The 19,140-nt window shown below is 40.4% G+C and overlaps 1 protein-coding gene across 1 annotated transcript in view; it reads right to left on the bottom strand.

Moving 5' to 3' along the window:
• Positions 1-773: 773 nt before the first annotated feature.
• The window catches only part of BDKRB2 (bradykinin receptor B2), a 28,360-nt gene continuing 9,993 nt past the window's right edge, over positions 774-19,140 (bottom strand). The window contains exon 2 of the mRNA XM_082058119.1: positions 774-4,135. Coding sequence (XP_081914245.1) covers positions 2,988-4,133 — 1,146 coding nt within the window. The 5' untranslated portion in view covers positions 4,134-4,135 and the 3' untranslated portion in view covers positions 774-2,987. The remainder of the gene's footprint in view (positions 4,136-19,140) is intronic.

Genomic DNA, 19,140 nt, shown 5'->3' on the forward strand with positions numbered 1-19,140 from the left:
TACATACTGCAGGCAAGAAATATCAGCTGGCTGTTGATATCCTTGCTGCTCCTCTGGCAATGGTCCCCAGCCACCTCCGTCAGACTGAACGCGGAGTCAGCTGTTTGTGTGGCCAAATGCTCAACACAAGATGTGACAGCCTCAGGTAAAGGGGAAGACAGGAGTGGCTGTAGGAGGGGAACAGGATAAAGAGGAATAAAAAGGTGATATGATTACAGTTTGACATCTCCAGCTCTGAGGTCATTGGGACAAAGTCTACCCTTATTTTACCAAGAACCCTTCTCATAATTTGCTTTGTTTCTGTGAGACCAGGAGGGAGCAACGCATCTGAGTGTGACTGTAAACTGCTGGTAGGTAAGATGTACATTGCACTTCATTTCTTCAGGTTTTTTGTTACCTGCATAAACAGTACGTGCAAATACTGTACAATGTGTGACCAGGCTAGGAAGTGGGCGAGAGTGTAAATTATCCAGTCTGTGAGCTGACATTGTGCATTCTGCGTTCAGCAGAGGCTGGTGCAGGGGTTTGTGTGCTTTTGGAGTCTTCTCTGAAAGGCTGGTCAGCACCTCTCGGAAATGGGCTCTGAAAAGAAATCTGACAAAAGCTTTAAAAGTAGCTAAAATTCTGTGGTTTCAGCTCACTTTCTTTTGGTTTAAGGGGAAGTGAAAGTACCTGCAACAGTTGCACTTCTGACAAGTCATTCCTGAGTAACAGGATGCAGGGTAGGGAAAAAAATGCCAGCAAATCTCATTTCTTAAAGTACTTTATTTTCTGTTGTACATGCTTAGTGCATAGCAAAATAATGTGTCTATATATTTACATGATTTAAATTAATATCATATTACTATAATAACATATTTATATTTTACTTCTCAGTACCAAATACTCAAAAATCTCTTCCATTTCTTCAATAATCTCTGTATAGATTTCCTTCTATTTAATGGTTTTGTGAACAGCATGCTTCTGAACAAGACTGTATTGATAACACTGTAGATAACAGGAAGCCTTTCAGTGTTTCATCATAGGTATCTTGGACTATTTTAAGAATGAACAATAGAAGTATTTATGACATAGGATTATACTGGATTTTTAAAGAAAATCTATGGAAGTTGTCTATAAATCATCTATGGTGACCTAAATCCCATAGTTGTATAGCACATCCACACACTTCTAGAGCATTTGTGGGTTTAATACAAATTTCCCATCCTACATAGAACTTTGTTGCTCTATTCAAGCTCTGATGAATGAAGAACATGCAGTCACAGTCTGAGTTTACTTATGTCGACAAACTCCATTTCCCTTGGTGATTTTAAGGCTGTAACCTTAAGTGCTTTGAAAAGAACAAAGGCTCTATTAGTTTCAGAAGATTTTAGATCATCTCCAACTCAGTTTTTGATCAATATTCCTAGCAGTAAAAGTGCACACTGACAATTCAGTACACCATGAGTTTGTCTTCTGCATAAACTCAATTTATATCACAAACCCAGTCCAGTTGGGGAAAAGCTATCTTGTACGAAAATCACTCAGATTAACTCTGTGAATAAAATGTAGGTATTATTAGAGCCTGAAAAGGTTATTTTTGAATACTCTGAACTTTCAAGACTCCTATTAGTTTCAGTTAGATTTCTAAGGCAGGTAGGTGATAGTCTCCTTCACATTCTCAGTTTCTTCTACTTGTGAGATTATATGAGTTATGCTGAGCTTTTATGTTTCAATTAAATAATATTACAAATATTAATTACCTTTTGTGAATATTAAAAACTAAGTCTTTGAGCTGAAGTGTAGATACGAGTCCAAATAACATCCACTCACTCAAATGGTGTAAGTGAATACTTTTACCCTGATGGAGAAGGGGTAAAGAATCTCCTGCTATGAAGAACACTCAGCTAACTTCGAGCAGCTGGCTGCAGTCTTCCTTCTGCTACTGCTTTGCCTTTTTTGAGGTACTTTTCATGCATCCAAGCTGATGTAACTAGCAGGGTCAGAGCAGTTGCAAAAAGGCACAGTTTGTTAATCACATAATCAAAATAGTTTTGGATGACTAAACAGAGAAAGTAAAACACCAGAAGATGGCCACACCTTAAAATCCATTTGAATAATAGTCCTACAGAATTCATTTGCCAGAACTCAAATACAAGTGTTTCCTACCAAAAATCTAGTTTAACAAACTGTATGGGTACCATGAGCAGTTGCACAGTCCTGACAACAGCTTCTATACTGAGGCTCTGTTCAGAGATACATGTATGTACACCTTAGAAATGCAAACATTTCAAATGATACATGCATCAAACATTATTCAGCCATGAAAATGTAAGTATGTGTTGGAGAATGGCCAAGAGAGAAAGGGCATGAGACCCTCTCTACGGAGAGGATCTCTTCTAGTTAACATGAGTAGGCCTCAGTTAGCATGAGCTGAGCAAGGGTGGGTGAGAAGGTATTGCCTGGGAAAGGCCTGCATAAACAAGTCTCACAGTCTCAGGAGGCAGCTCCTGAGAAAGGCCTGGACAAACAAGTACCAGGAGGCAGCTCCGAGATAACGAGGGAACTCACATACCAGGGGGGGCCACAGAAGGGGATGGACTCATTATGTATGTTGGGATGGGCTCATTATGTATGCTATCAAATCGGTATCTGACAAGTAGGCATAGTTAATAGAACTGTTATAAAAGCTTGCGCTTGTGTCAATAAAGATGAAGCATGTTTATCATCTGCATCAGATGGCTGCATTTCTTCCTCCGTCGCCGTAGGCCCGAACCCATGCCGGGGTCTTGACCCCCGACAAGTATGTTACAAAGTAGGATTCATTCATGAAAATGTCTAATAACATTAGAAGCAGGTCTCTGTATGGAGTTTCCATGAAGATAAAACAGTTGTTTTCCCACAAAGTATGAACACTACCACATGTTTATTCTGTGGAACAGCAGCAGATGTATATTAGCAGAGACTGATGTGTTAGAAGGCTTTTTTCCTGTAATAAACAATTAGTGCTATCGTGGTAACGGGAAAACAGACTTTTTCCTTGAATATTCACTTGAAATTGAAGTTCTTAAAGTGTCCAGAGAGTTTTCCATCTGCACTGACTGCGATTTTCTGCACCTCTTTGGGAACAAGCCCTTGTAGAATTCCACAGCCTTCTTCTGGAAGTGCTTCCCAACAATTACATACAGGACTGGGTTCAGGCAGCTGTTGCTAAAGGCACAGTAAGTAGCTATCTCGGTTACTACATCATTGATTTCTTCCAGGCATTTGAAAGCGGGTGTGAGGTAACAGATTGTGTCAATGAATGTGCTTATCTGGAATGGAAGCCAACAAACGATGAACAGTAAGAGCACAGCAAGGACCAGCACGGTGGCTTTCCTCTCTGTCTGGACTAGCTTCAGTTTTTGTAGTTCACTGGTTCGTAAGGCTTTGACGATTTGCACAGTGCAATAAGTAATTACACAGAGTGGGATCACAAAGCCCACAATATTTAGCAAGCAGTTGCTTGCAGGCTCCCAGTAGCTGACTGGGTAAACAAGAGCACAGGCTGTGATGTTGTATTCTTCGTAATACTTTAAATTCCGGAACACCATTGTGGGTGAACATATGAGCAATGCGCATGTCCAGACTACAAAGCTATTCCATTTGGCACAAACAGTTCGTCGCATCCGTCCAAGAGACATGGTTTTCACCAAGGCCAGATAGCGGTCAATGCTCACTAATGTCAGGAAATAAATACTAGAATAAAAGTTCACGTTACTCATTATGTTGACAGCTTTGCAGAGGAACAGGCCAAAAGGCCAATTAAAACTATTAGAAATATTAATGGCCCAGAAAGGTAAAACACAGACTAACATCAGGTCAGCAAGGGCCATGTTTGCCAGGTAAATCTCAGCCACTGTGCAGCGACTCTTGTGGAAACACAGGACGGTGAGTACAAAAAAATTTTCTATTGCTCCCAGAATAAATATAAACCAAAGGAATCCAGGCTGAAAATCTTCTAGCCATTTCCATATATTTGGATTGACACATACATATGGACTCAGCTGATGCACTCCTGAATTATTGTGGAAATTTGCCGGACTGGCAGTGAGGTTTTGGGTGGCCATGAAGTTGTAAAGTTGTGTAACATTCTCAGTTGTGTTGGAAACCATTTCTGTGCAGAGAAAAAGAAAAAGGTGACATGAGATTGTTATATCTAGCTCATTGATACAAAAGACACAATAAGAAAAACTGCCCTGCTTTTCCTACTGTCCTAAAAAGCAAGACTTTGAACAGTCTTACAATTCTCTGAGTTGCTTTCTCATAGACATCTTGCAAGCTTGCAGAAGGTTTCATGGACTGAAGTGCTATGGACTGCATGGACCAATTTTAAGTGAGCGAAGCAAAGTGGATAAAGCAACAGCAGACATTGTGACAAACAGGTTAACTGAAGAGAACCTTTACTATCCTTTATTCACTAGAACCTGATGGCAGCAAGTATTTTTTTAATTCTGCGTGGAGACTGATGCTTACTTTATTTTCTTATCTTTGCGTAACAATAGTTATAATCTCCGACAGGACAGATGTACCTTATGAGTCTTGTGTTGCTTGTTGTTAACCTGCTAGTACTGTGGCATGTACAGAAATTCAGTGCTGTTTCCTCCACACACAACACCATATTTTTTCCCACATGTTATGACTGTCACAGCAGACATTTAGTTTGCAGTTCTTGTTTGCACTGAGAAAGCTACAGGAGCAAGGATCAGTGCTTGCAAGCAGTGAGGCTTTCTCATCTTCTAGTGGGAATCACTTCTGTGTGTCTGTGTTAAAATTTCTTCTGCAAGCAAGTCACAGAAGACATAAACGGCTGAAGCTTTGTAAGGGACCTTGGTTTTAATAGGTCACAGTGGGTGGGTTGGCAGTTTGGCAAAGATGGTGGCCATCATGTAAACCAGGACCTGCCTGCAGTCAGTCTGCAGTGAGCCAGTTTGGGTGCAAGAACGTGGTCTAAAAACCGGGTCCTGTACTGTAAATATTCTATGAGTCAGAACAGCTTGGGGCCTTACAGGGAGGTATTTAGAGGCATAAATGTCAGATATACAGATAAATGTTACTAAGACCAATCAGAATTTGAGTGTCCAGCATTGACTCGGTACTGTGAAAATGTTAACTGTGATTTTTATTGTTCTGATCTGAGATAATGAATGCCGAGATATTATTCAAATACAACACTGGTGTCTCAGATCTATATATAGTTGTCTAGATCGGGTGACAGGAATACTGTTGATCTTTTTCTAGGTTTTTAAAATACCACTGTTTATATTATGGTTTGATTGGAAGCTTTTCAGACGTATTTTTAATTAAGACATTTGTCTGATTCAGCTGGTAACTTGGCAACAAAAAGGGACATAGCTCCTGAAAGGATGGGGTTCTCATTCATAGTCTGGTTACTGGATTTATTGGTTGATAAGTATCAGTGCTTGATATTCATATAAGCATTTGGCTCTTGGATGCAGAATTACTGAAAAATGGTGGTCATATTTGGTGTACTTAGTTTTAATTAAGCACTGTAGTGCTTGAGAACCAAAAGCAAATATGAAGACCACATTTTACTAAGTACAGTAAAGGCTCTAACAAAGAACACTCTGTCTATACTATAAAATTTATAACAAGGGTGTCAGGCAGGACAGGTCAAATGGATAAAATAGGCAAGTGGGACTGAGAACCTTGAAAGACAAGACACCTTAAAACCAAAACATCAGCAATGCACATTTCAAATCCTTGACAATTTTTGCATAAACTGTTATCCAAGTTCATCCTCCCAAAACCTCAACTTTTCAAGCCTGTATCTAGATGCAGGAACATCTCTCCATCCTCTATCCTGCCTCTTCATTAGCCTTGGCATTGTTACAACCACCTCAGTTTTGAGATAACTGTATGATTTTGATTTCTGAATGTTTTCAACCAGTATCTGGAAAATAGGTTGGTGAGTCTCTGTCTACAGCATTACATTTTGTAGACACCCATCCACTGATCTATGCATTTGGTGATACTGGTTATCTGTAGCTTTTAGGTCTTGTAGATATGAATCTATTAATTCTACACTGAAAGCAAATGCCAACTGCAGTGCATCATATGCAACATTGCCAACATTCTGATATATGTCCTATTTTCATCTTCCAGGTGTAAGCACTGTAAGTGCTTTGGTTAGAAACCTTATTTTTGTTCAAGCACTTCCAGGCTTAGCAGAGCACCTGCATCAATAGTGTATTTTTCTGTCACATTATTTGTGCATCTTTCAGCACAATGGAATATAGGGCAACACCAAAAGCCTCACTGAAACACAGATATGCTTGATTTATTGCTTCTGCTTTATCCATCAGGGCAGATTAGATTAGTCTGACACAATTTCATTTTTGAAAAGTTTATATTGGCAGTTCCTTATCACTTGGTTATTCTTTATTACCTTCCATACGTGGATATACTGATTATTAAATGTTTTGCTGTCATGTTTTTCAAGTATTTAAATGAGAATGACAGGTCTGTAGATCCCTGCTGTCTGTGCCTTTGTGCATTGTGTTTTCCCCTCTCTGGGCTTCTGAATTATCCCCATTCTCCTTGGTTCCACAGACATAAAAACTGATAGTAAAGATTTCTTCTCTCATGCCAGGGTGGGTTATATATGATCCTACCTCTTTACATAACTCTATATACTCTTTAACGTGTTATCTTCCAATTCACAGAAATCCAATTGTTTGAATCAATCATCTCAAATACTAGATCACAATCTTCATTTCTGAGAGGACTAACATAGAGTTTCCATTGAACTTTTCATCATTCTCTGAGTTATTGGTTTCCTTTTAATAATAGGACTTATCTTCCCTCCATTATCATTTTACTTTTGATATATTTATAGAAACATTTTATGTTACCTCCTATGTCCACTGTTAACTGCAACTCATTTTTGCCCTGATGTTTTTTGATATCTTAGATGTTCTGAGTTCTTAAATAATACCTCACATAGCCATACTTTTGTCTAATTAACCTCCTGATAGAAAAGCATGACATCAAGGTGCTGGTATTCATAAACACTTAAGTATCTCAAAGTGCAACTTTTGCGGCTGTGAGAGATGCCACTAACAAACTGCAAACAGCAGTTTCAAGTCTCCCTTCCTGTGTATGCTGGCACTTTATGCTGTAAAAACATATAGGAAGTGAAATACTAATGGATGAGTAACAAAAGGTCATCTGAGAACAGAGAAGTTCTGTTGGGCGATACAATTAGCAGAAACTGTTTCTTCTGCCAGTAGTGGGCTGTGAACCAGCAGAAAAAAAATGGAAGTGCATTATCTTATGCTTTGAGATTGGATGTATGCATATGTTTAATAAGATGTTCATTAGAAATTCGGAGAGTTGTCATAAACACTATGTTGGTGATTTCTAGGTCTTTCCATCACTATATGACTAATAGAAAAACAATAAACAGGAATTAATTTACAGCAAATAACAGCTCAAAAGCTGCCTACTGATTTATGATATTTTTCCTATAATTAATTTCTTTTAGATTTTTGTTTTTAGAAGGGAAAGCACTAAAATACTTTAAAATACATTAATTATATCACATCACTGTGGTCTAAGAAGGAGCGCAGTGGCTAGTTAGGAAGTGAGCAAGTCCATGACATGGGGCTTCTGGTGACTTGCCTCCTTGGTCCTTACTCAAGCCCCTCCACAAAGGATTGGTAGAAATGTGGGAGTGAACAAGATAAAATGTGCTAATGATCAATTTGCAAATGCTATTACGTTGATGTCCTTGGTATTATTCTCTATAGCACAGGAAACTCATTTAAAGTGTGTGCTTACTGAATAACTTATGATGGTCGCAGCCACAATTTAGAAAAGGGAGTGATTTTCCATTTCTTATCACAGTTCAGTAAAAATAAATGTGACCCCTTCACACACCCTCTACAAACACTTTCTGTGCAGTGCAAGACTGGCCTGATGTCTCCACTGGGATGCTCAAAAAGATTTTATCTGACAGTTTTGATTGAAACACTACCCAGCTGAAGCAACCTATCATTACTGATTATAAGGGACTCCTGTGGGGGCTGAATTTGTATCTGTTAGAGTTCACCTCCTACTGTTAGTTACCTCCTCCTTGATAGTCACTAAAAACATTGTCAGTCTTTGTCTCATGTTGTTTCAGAAACTTTTTCCTAATAGCATTGGGCACAAATGGCAAGGTTTAGATAGCCAGGGCTGCAGGTTGTCCTGTGTGAGAGGCAGTCATGACCTGCCCAGTGCTGGTGGCAGCCAGACCTGTATCTCTTGTAGACAGTGCCATGGCCAAGGGAGGAGGCCTTTGGGGTCACCTGGTGCAGGGATATGTTGAGCAATGGCTGGATCCTGATGATGCTGCAAATGAAGAATCCTTGCAGAGGGACTGGGAACAAGAGGTTAATCAACACCAATTGCTGAGCTGTTGGATTGTCTTTACAAACAAATGGAGAGGGAACCCAAAAAAAGGTGGTGGTCATCAGTGCCATGGCCTGAAAACTCTGAGGGTTGGGCACAGTCACTAACACATCTTGGTATTGCCTGGCAACCAGATGGGATCTCCTGCTGGTCAAGAACTGACCTGTGTGTACAGTACTTAGTATATACTGAGATTGTCCTAATATTAGCCTTGTTAATTTAGTCCTCAGAGACAAGAGGTGAAGCTTATAACAGATAAATGTTCAGGCTGTTATGATATTGACCTCTATAATGTGATTTGCAGGAGCAAATGGAATATTGAAAGTGTAGGTACACAGACATGATTTTAAACTGTATAGTCTAATCTGGAAGGACAAGGGGTAGAGCAGGCCGACGGCCTCACTAGTCTTCTACTCCAAATGAGGGATTTCTGTGATATAAGATCATTTATGATGTAGGTTGCCTAGAAAGCAGATTGGTTTTCCATTTATTTCAGAGATTTCTTACAAGGACTTGTAAAAAACAGGTATGACACCCAGTCTGTAGCATCCTTAACAGTATTTTATAATTACGTGGTTTGTTTAAATGCCACTAGTGGCCAATAGTGTTTTCAGATCCTTACAGCAGTCTTACCATACATACATATGGCTTCATATACAGGTGGATGTCAACAGCACAGAGGAGTGGAAAGGCTGGGAGGACAAACATGGTTTTGAGTGAGTGGCTGCAAACTGAGAGGGCATTCGCTCCTTTCTGATGTGGTGCTTTTTTAGAAGACAGGTCAGGTACAGAAGGAAATAGAAAAACACTCAAGGCCTGTCACAGCCTCTCCTCTAAATCTCTGTTCCTGTGCAAAGGCAAGCCTGCTTTGATGCTGTGTATTTTTGTGTCAGTGAACATCTCTGAGCACAGCTTGGGCAGTCAAGTGTCCCCCAGTGGTGCCTGTAAGTCTGGCAGCTTAGCTTCTTCATGTCAGCTTAAAAGCTACAATAAATGCAACAGAGGAGCTGCCAGAGCTGTAGGAAGAAAAAAGATATCTGCTTGACAGATCCGCTGTGGCTGAAATGAAAAATAGCAAGAGTTTAAAAGCTACCACATGTAAGGGTGGTCCTCTGCAGTGGGGTGCATGGAAGGAAGCCTGTGTCCTGCTGGCTCTGTGTAAGTAACAGCTTCTGCTTTCCCAGGAGCTCGGAATGTAAAGCTATTTGACTCAAGATGTTAAGAGGCTGCAGAACTTCCCCTAAACTGCCCCATTGTGACATGTATTTGATGACCAAGAAGAGGTAAGTTTAATTTTAACAGCTTCAGAGGATTTGGTTCCAGGATGAAATCTATTTGTGGGGAAAGGGAGTTTTTTTACTTAATAAGATGTTATAACAAAACAACATCAATGTATATTTTCTCTTCTAGCTCCAAATCTAAAAGTCTAGTAGGCTTGAAGCACATATGATGGGATAGCATGAGAGCCATTGGTCAGCAATAACCCAAAGGTGTTCTGGAAGATTAGGTCACCTTCTGTGGTAGACTCTTACTTTTGGAATTTAATGTCAAGAAAAACACAGGCAAGACACCCTCCTTATAAATCCTGTATCTTCTCCAGGAGGCTTGTTTTTGAAGCTTCTATTTCAGCCCACTCTTCTTTCAATCTGCAAAAATGCATCTTTGTCATCTATCCCCAGGCTCAGTGCACTGAGTCTCTTGTTTCCATCCAGTCCAAGTGCAGTGGGACCGCTTGTCCGCCTCTCTTCGGCCTTAGAAGGGATTTGATTGGTATATTTATGTAACTGAATATCAAAAGGTGGCCATTGTGGCATCTCTGAAACATGCTCTGAAAGTTACTCAGAATGTCCTTTCAATTCTGTTTTACTGAAGAGGCATTATTTTGGAGAAATAGAGGAAGTGTCTGAAATTTTCCTAAAATGCTCTGCTTTTATTGACCCCATTGCTTTAATTTTTAATTTCTGGTGTTTGCATAATGAACCTCTAATGGGCTTTAGCACATCTGAGGTTGTAGACAGTGGATGTTTTTTGAGGCAATGTTAGCTTGAACATTTCCTGTTCTTCATTCACCCTTCACTGTTCCTTTGCACGCTGTGGTTACCCTCACAGTTACACTCTTCAGACTCATGAGGCTTCATGTTGAACCAGACTGAGGAACTTGACAGACACAAAAATAACATTGCAAAAGAAAAAGTCATTTTTAAAGCAAATCAGGCCCCTAATTTGTCAGAAAATTAAGATTAACAAAGAAAAGATACAGAGGACCTGCATCTCAAAAGTGGAATTTTTAGAGACCTTTTGACATCTAAACTTGAAGTACACCATGGAAGGACAGCCATTGCTCTGCAGATGTCATTAAGGGCATTTATTTCAATTATGTTAGGAAAAATGGAAAAAAAAATCTGTTAAAGTAACGACAGCAATGAATCAAAGGTGAGAAGAGGCTATTAACTTCCCGCTCATGTGGGAGATGAAGCCTCTAAATTCCAGTACTGCCTATTCCAATTAACTAACGAAAGGCATGGAAAGAGCACAAGCCCAATCAAGTGCAATGAAGCACTTTGTATAACATTATTTTTTCCAAGTGGAGCTCTTGAGCATGCTCTCTAGTGTTCTACTTTCCCTAAAAAATCCCAGACTTTTAATCTCCAGATAACCTGGGATATTATTTTTCAATGCTGTTTATATATCCCATTAAATAACTATGGTGATTCTGACAAAAGGTGTTACCTATGTGTGAAATAGTTATAACTGAGACAGAGAAGAACAGAACAGCTGAACTGCTGTGAGAGCTGGTAGGAGGAAGAAAATATTAACTGGATCAGAGAGAAGAAGTGAACACAAGATAATATTTTATCAATATTTTAGAAACTTTTCTACTAACAAAGCACTCTGAAAAGATGGAAATGCTTGCTTTTGCTGTTGTTCTGAAAGAGGAGTTTTAGTACAATTATTCTATTTTATCTGAAAAAAAAAAGAAATAATGATTTTTAACATTGAAGGATGTTCCAGTATCAAACTAAAAGGATCTTCAAGTTTCTCCAGTCATTAAATAATTCAGTTTCAACCTTGCCAACCTCAGAAGTTTTAAAGGCCCAGCCAGACCCAGAGTAGCATGGTCCGATTTCACAGCTGACCTATCTTGAGCAAGAGGCTGGACTAGAGACCTTCTGACATCCCTTCCAATCTGGTTTATCCTAAATTCCTTGATTTGTACTTCTTGTGCTAATAACTGAAACTTCCAGTTGGATTAAGGCCAACAAACAAAAACTGAATTTCAGCAGAAAGTATCCTAGGTCACTGAATTTCCTTAGGAAGCCAAGGAAGTTCTGTTGAAAGCACGGTGGGAACTGGCTCGTCCACATCATACAAGGAACTGGAGAAAAGTTGTTTTGTATTATCTTGAGTTTCCAGCAGGAAGCAGAAGGCAGCCCGAGTGCCAGGAGAGCAGAGTCTACACAGCCAGGAGCTGGGAGACCAACACCAGTGATGAAATCATGCCGAGTTGGTCTTCTGCCTCTAGGCTGCTGTATGACATGCTTGGCTGTTGGAGCCACGTTTCAACTGTTTCATTTATCCTTCTAGTATTCATGTTGCCTCACCTATCTCTTTAGGTGACTAGAAAAGAAAGAAAAGCCCAGAGAGGGAGTGACACCTGGAAGACTTAAGCAGAGACGTTAAGTCAGCAAAGCAGGAGGGAGACACAGGAAACTAAAATAGAAATCTACATTAATTGGCAACCTGGTCTGGCATAGCAATGGGGATTTTTGCCTCTCTTTTGAAGACACATCCTTGTAGACTGTATTCAGTGTGTATAGAGGAGATTAGAAAAAAAAAATCTGTGATTTTGAGGGAGAGCAGCATCCACATGTTTGGGAGGCAATATGGGTAACTGAATACAAGTGTTTTGGAAAGTGCAGAGTGCCTGGGATATCTGCATGGGGATGGTATATGATACAGAACCTCTGAGAGATATGGTCTTCTGGAGACAAGCAAGATGTCCTGGAGATTCTGAAGCACCTGTGAGCACTTCCGGGGCTCCTTTGACCTTTAGTGTTAGCACTAAGATTAGAGAGTGGGAACATAACTCCACTGTGAAACTAGCAAATCTTTGGGCTTAATAGAGCATTATAGGGACTCTAAAATAGAGCATTACAGGTGTAAAATGAAATTCAGAATTCCAGCAAGGGAAGATAAGGAAAAGAGTCTCCTGGGAAACAGTCTATTAAAACAGTTCAGGTTTTAAGAGCTCAAAAAAAGCAATTTCTGATTTCTTCCAGAAGAATTGGTTAAAATATAAGTAGCTGATTTTTAAGTATTTGAAAATAGAACAAAGGAGTCTTGGGTTCATATTTGAAATGAACAAGAATCTGATGTAGTGCTCAATGTATTGGACCTTGTCTTAGTGCTGTTTTTAAAGAAAATTCCTGCTTCTTGTCTTCTGGGAGAATAGGAATGCTGTATAACATTCTGTGCTACCTTGAGAACAGCTAAAGCAGATGAGCTAGATGCAAAGGCTTTTTTTTTACTGTTTTGTGTTTCTTCTGACAAAAGGTATTATTTATGAGTAAAATAACAGGGAGAAAAACAAACAAAACAAAGAACCAACCTGCCTCCATATACTAATTTTTGCCGACTTTCTGATCTCTTCAAAATCTGCATCTTCATAATACCTTCCTCAGTCCTGAGAACTCTGTATTCCTCAAAGCTGATTTAAAGCCTATCCATATTTTAGCTTTTCATACCTATCTCAAAGGTAACATAAACTAGAAGTGTTCAGCAAGAAATTACTTTTTAAATTAACCACTTTTCTTGTAGAAATATTTCCTCTTCCTTCTCTGGAAGTGGAGGAGAGAAAATACACATTTAGTCAGAAATGTAATTCCTTAGAGCCCTGATCATTTATCATTCCTATCGTAGAATTTATAAATGCCATATATTATTGTATTGTTCATTAGCAGTAATTTTACTAAGACTAATTTACAAATGTGAATCAATTCAGTCTCTCAGAAATCTTTTTTTTTTTTTTTTTTCTGTGGGAATTTATCAGAAGAGCTGTTAAGAGCCCACATGACTTACTCCCAGTCAGTGGTGAGCACAAGGGCGAGATGTAGAACTGGGGTGCATTTCACAGTATCACAGTATGTTTGAGATTGGAAGGGACCTCAGAAGATCATCCAGTCCAATCCCCCTGCCAGAGCAGGAACGCCTAGATGAGGTCACACAGGAATCTGTCCAGGTGGGTTTTGAATGTCTCCAGGGCAGGAGACTCAACAACCCACCCTGGGCAACCTGTTCCAGTGATCTGTCACCCTCACTGAGAAGAAGTTTCTTCTCAAATTTAAGTGGAACCTCTTGTATTCCAGCTTGATCCCATTACCCCTTGTCCTATCATTGTTTGCCACTGAGAAGAGCCTGGCTCCATCCTCGTGGCACTCACGTTTTATATATTTATAGACATTAATAAGGTCCCCCCTTAGCCTCCTTTTCTCCAAACTAAAGAGACCCAGCTCCCTCAGCCTTTCCTCATAAGGGAGATGCTCCACTCCCTTAATCATTTTTGTTGCCCTACGCTGGACTCTCTCCAGCAGTTCCATGTCCTTCTGGAACTGAGGGGCCCAGAACTGGACACAATACTCCAGATGGGGTCTCACCAGGGTGGAGTAGAGGGGAAGGAGAACTTCTCTCGACCACCTCCCTTCTAATACACCCCAGGATGCCATTGGCCTTCCTGGCCACAAGGGCACAGTGCTGGCTCATGGTCATCCTGTTGTCTACCAGGACCCCCAGGTCCCTTTCTCCTACACTGCTTTCTAATAGGTCATTCCTCAGCCTATACTGGAAGCCAGGATTGTTCCTGCCCAGATGCAGGACTCTACACTTTTCCTTGTTAAATTTCATCAGGTTATTCCCCACCCAACTCTCCAGACTGTCCAGATCCCGCTGGATGGCAGCACAGCCTTCTGGTGTGTCAGCCACTCCTCCCAGCTTAGTGTCATCAGCAAACTTGCTGATAGTACACTCAATTCCGTCGTCTAAATCGTTAATGAATATATTGAATAATATTGGCCCCAGTACTGACCCCTGAGGCACTCCACTAGATACTGACCTCAACTAGACTCCACACCATTGACTACCACTCTCTGGCTTCTCTCCTTAAGCCAGTTTGCAACCCACCTCACTACTTTATTATCCAGACCACACCTCTTCAACTTAGCTGTGAGGATGCTGTGGGAGACTGTGTCAAATGCTTTGCTGAAGTCAAGGTAGACCACATCCACCACTCTGCCATCATCCATCCACCTTGTTACATTCTCATAAAAGGCTATGAGGTTAGTCAAGCATGACTTACCCTTAGTAAAGCCATACTGACTGCCCCTAATAACCCTCTTATCCTTGATATGCCTTGAGATGGCACCAAGGACAAGCCGTTCCATTACTTTCCCAGAGACAGAGGTGAGGCTGACCGGTCTATAATTACCCGGGTCCTCCTTCTTGCCCTTTTGGAAGACTGGAGTGACATTTGCTTTCCTCCAATCCTCGGGCACCTCTCCCATTTCCCAAGACTTGGCAAAGATGATGGAGAGCGGTCCAGCAATGACTTCAGCCAGCTCCCTCAGCACATGCGGGTGCATCTCATCTGGACCCATGGATTTATGGATGTCCAGACTACTTAATTGCTCCCTAACCCAGTCCTCATCGACTAAAGCAAACTCCTCCATTGACCTGGCTTCATCCGGGGTCTCAGGGGTACAGGTCTCCCCAGGACAGCCTCCAGCAGAGCAGACAAAGAAGGCATTCAGTAATTCTGCCTTCTCTGTATCTTCTGTCGCCAGGGCACCCACTCCATTCATCAGTGGGCCTACATTGCCTCTGGTATTAGTTTTATCTGCTATGTATTTGAAAAAGCTCTTTTTGCTGTCCTTGACCCCTTTCGCAGGGTTAATTCTAAGGAGGCCTTGGCTATCCTAGCTGCCTTCCTACATCCTCTAACAGCAGCCTTATATTCCTCCCACTTACTGGGCACCTCTTAAAACAAAGTGCCATAAAGTTTTAGTTGCAGTTTCATTGTGTGTGTTAGCTCACTTAGCTGTTCCTTGGAGCTGTATAACTCCTCTTGTATGAAAACCTTTCACAGATACTGGATTTCAGAAAACATCCCAGGAAAGCACTGCCATTGGTGACATGCCAGATGAGAACATTCCTCTTGTAGAGAAAGGCTGCATCAAAGCTTCATGAAATTGAAAAGGGAAGGGTATAAGCTAATAAATTATAGAAAATGGTAAATCCCTTGAATACCATTCTAGCCCTTTTTTTGAGGCATTGATGCAGTTTGGACAAAGGAATGAAATATGAGGGTAAATCTGTCAGCTCTTTTTTTCACAATAAACCTTCTGCTAATATTTGAAAGAGTTTGTCAATAAAAGTAAATGAGGTCTGCAAGTGTGGGGCCATCAAGAACTGAAAATCTGGTACATATACAACCTGTACATAGTGACGTGCTCACAGCTACAATTCCCTAAGTTAAATTTAGACCTGAATAACTTTTTTAACATTTTGTTTTCATGGAGATTTCTATTATGTTAATGCTATGCAGCTTTTCCCTTCACTTTTGTACATGGTGGATTAGTAAACATAGTAGAACTTCCTGTACTTATTCAGCAACTTTTTCCATTGTAGTTCATGAGCAGGAAAGGAAGATGAATTCAAAAACTATCAAACTATTCTGAAAACAGCGATGACCACTGTCTTTCTTCCCCTTCCAAAACACACTTCAATTTCTGCTGTTCAAACACCTTTGAGAAAGTTTAATTTGTTCTGATTTACTGAGTTATTTTTTTCTCCATCCCCAGCTTTCTCAACATGGTATGTCTATGAAAGAATGAAGTATATGATGCTCTTAAATCTGGTTGTTAATCAAGCATAAACCAATTTGTTCCTCTCTTTGTAGCCATTTGGTATACCAGAGATTTATGTCCAAGTCTCCATTCTGTTTAACTTGGAACAAAATCTGGAACTCAGGCGATCCACATGCCTTTATACTAAGAATCCACAAGCTTATTGAATAATGTTGATAGAGACTATCTCTCTTTATGAAACTATTTCAAATGTGTATAAATACTTAAGTAGTTGTTGAAGCAGGCACATTAATCTGATTCTTCCATCTTTGAAGAATATCATTAATAGAGAGGTTCATAATGTCAATTTCACAAGTCCTTCTCTCCTTTGTGAATATTGAATTACTTGCTGTCATTCTCAAGTCTCTTTAATCTTTTTTTCATTCTCCAGGAGCTTAATCTTCATGGACCCCCTACTCCTGTCCTCTTAGACTTTATGCATCTCTTCTCCAGAACCTGGTGTCAGGAGTCCTGAGTAGCTTTGTGTCTCCCTGAAGCAAGATGATAAATTTCTGGTTCTCTTACAGCAAGGCACATTAATTTTACACAATGCACTCAGGTCACAGATGAATCCATACTTTTTTCTGTGTATATTGTAGTGTGTTTGCTCAAAATGTTTTGACAGCTGAGAAGGAAAATACTCAATCAGGAGAAAACTGACTGCAAACTCACTCTGTAAAGCTGCAGCATGTTTTGTTGTGTTCTTTTTGGCATTCCCATATGAGAACAGGTAAAATTAACAGTGAATGCTCCTTGTCCAAAGTTCAGCCAACAACTAGCATTCAGGTTAGGGTCAGGTCAGAGAGAAATCTAGGAGCTGCAGTAGGAGTGGGACTGCAGAAGTGAAGAACAGTCACCCAAATGACTTCTTCCTTGAGAAAGGTTTCATGAGAACCATGGCTGGTTGTCATGGTCCAAGACTCAGCCCATGCCCAGATTCAGGTCTGGTCTAGGAGACTCACGGACTATGTCTGCCCTTTCAGAGACAGGGTGAGCCCTATCATGCCTATATATGTGTTTATCACACATCTGACACTGTGTCTTATCAGTGCTCTCTGTTTTCCCATGTGTATGACCAGCCTAGTTTTGCACACTGATATCCTGGGCTTTGTTAACAGCATTTGCTTTCAGAAGTCTCTGAACATATCATTGAGCTTAGGGTCCATCTGCTGCTATGTCTGACTTCTGTTATTTTGGGTTTTGTTTACTTGATCTTCATATTTGGCCCAAACTGAGGTTTTGATTTAATTCTTGGTAAGTAGAGGGGTAAAGGGTCAAAATTTGCAAGTGACATCAAGCTCTGCCCTTCTTTTTCTCAAGTTCTTTGGAGCCTTTGAGGGCAAGCACTAGCTTATAGCAATAACATAAGCAGGAATGCTGCTGCTTCACTAAGCAGGCATTTTAAATAATCATTCCCAAATGCACTAGTTTAAGATTCCCACTCAGCCCAGTTTTCAGGCTAAATATCTCCCTTTCTCAAAGGCACAGACAGATGGGATGCTGAGGAAAATGCAGAGATGAAGATGTAGGTCAGGGGCCCTTGCAAATTTGAAAGTCACACAGGTGGATGGGAAGGGAAAGGTGCCTGATGGAGGCAGTGCTGTCTGGGGCCCTGATTCTTGCTAAGTAAAAAATAAGTAAATAAGGACAATACACTTGGTTTGTAGTATGGGTGAAATAAACCCAAAGCTTGGTCTTATTTGCTTAGGCTCACAAGACTCACTAGCTGAAAGGCCTCCTGCCAACAAGGGCAATGATCAGATAAAGTTTTGCTCACATTTTTCATTTTTGCAGAGTTTGCACTCAACATTGGATCTGTTGCTGAGAAGATGATTGTCTATTAAGCTAACTTATTCCTGTTCCTAGGTGGGTCACTGCCTAACTTGATAGTATCTCCCCTGTTGCACCGTTTTGCAAATAGTGATGGATTGGAGCAAACCTAACCACCCATTTGTACAGGGAGAGAAGCAGCAAAAGTGCTGCTTGGAGTGGGACTACACTGCTTTGGCACCAGGAGCCACACAGGGTTCCCTGTCAGGTGGCAGTAACTGCTGGGAAAGCCTGAGCCTTGTCCCAGAGTTGAAATCTTGCATATCCCTTAACCCTCCTGCACTCATGGTGTTTGTCTACAAAGCTGAGTGATCACAGCTCACACAGCTTAACTGAGGTATGAGGACAAATGAGAGACTATAAACTTCCTGGGTTTTATGACATAAATGTAAATTCATCAGTTTGGAACAGAGTCAAATGAGGTTGTTTCCCCTCCCCTGAGCACTGCAGGCACCACAGGAATTCTCTGTTGTAGAAAGGGATTGCTCTACCCCATTGCCACCACAAAATTCGAAGATCTTAACACACAAATGTTGTGAGACCAATTTAATATCCATTGCAGGAGTCTGATGTCATGTGAAATGACAGGTGTGATCATATCAAACCGTTCAACATGCCTATCAAGTGACATACCATATCTTGAGTCCAGTGAATAGCTAAGGTAACCTGTATCCAGTGATAAAGAAATAAAATGCTAGTGATTTTATCAAGAGTGCTTTTGTGCAGCTAGATTATAATTCTTTGTTAAAGTCAGAATTTCCTGCTTTAGAAAACAACCTTTCCTGAAACCCAGATAGATCAAAACTACTGCAAGTACCTTCCTGAAAACAGCTAAGCTGGAAAATAATAGCTGAATTTTCAACTGGTTGATAACAGTTTTTGGGAGGTGAACTGGAGCAACTGTTCCTAGGGTAGGTTTTCAGAACTCATCTTTGGATTCAACTAATATAAGTAGTTACAGGGCTAATCTCAGTAAGAA

This window comes from Streptopelia decaocto (genome assembly GCF_964273445.1).
Source record: "Streptopelia decaocto genome assembly, chromosome: 7".
Classification (NCBI taxonomy): domain Eukaryota; kingdom Metazoa; phylum Chordata; class Aves; order Columbiformes; family Columbidae; genus Streptopelia; species Streptopelia decaocto.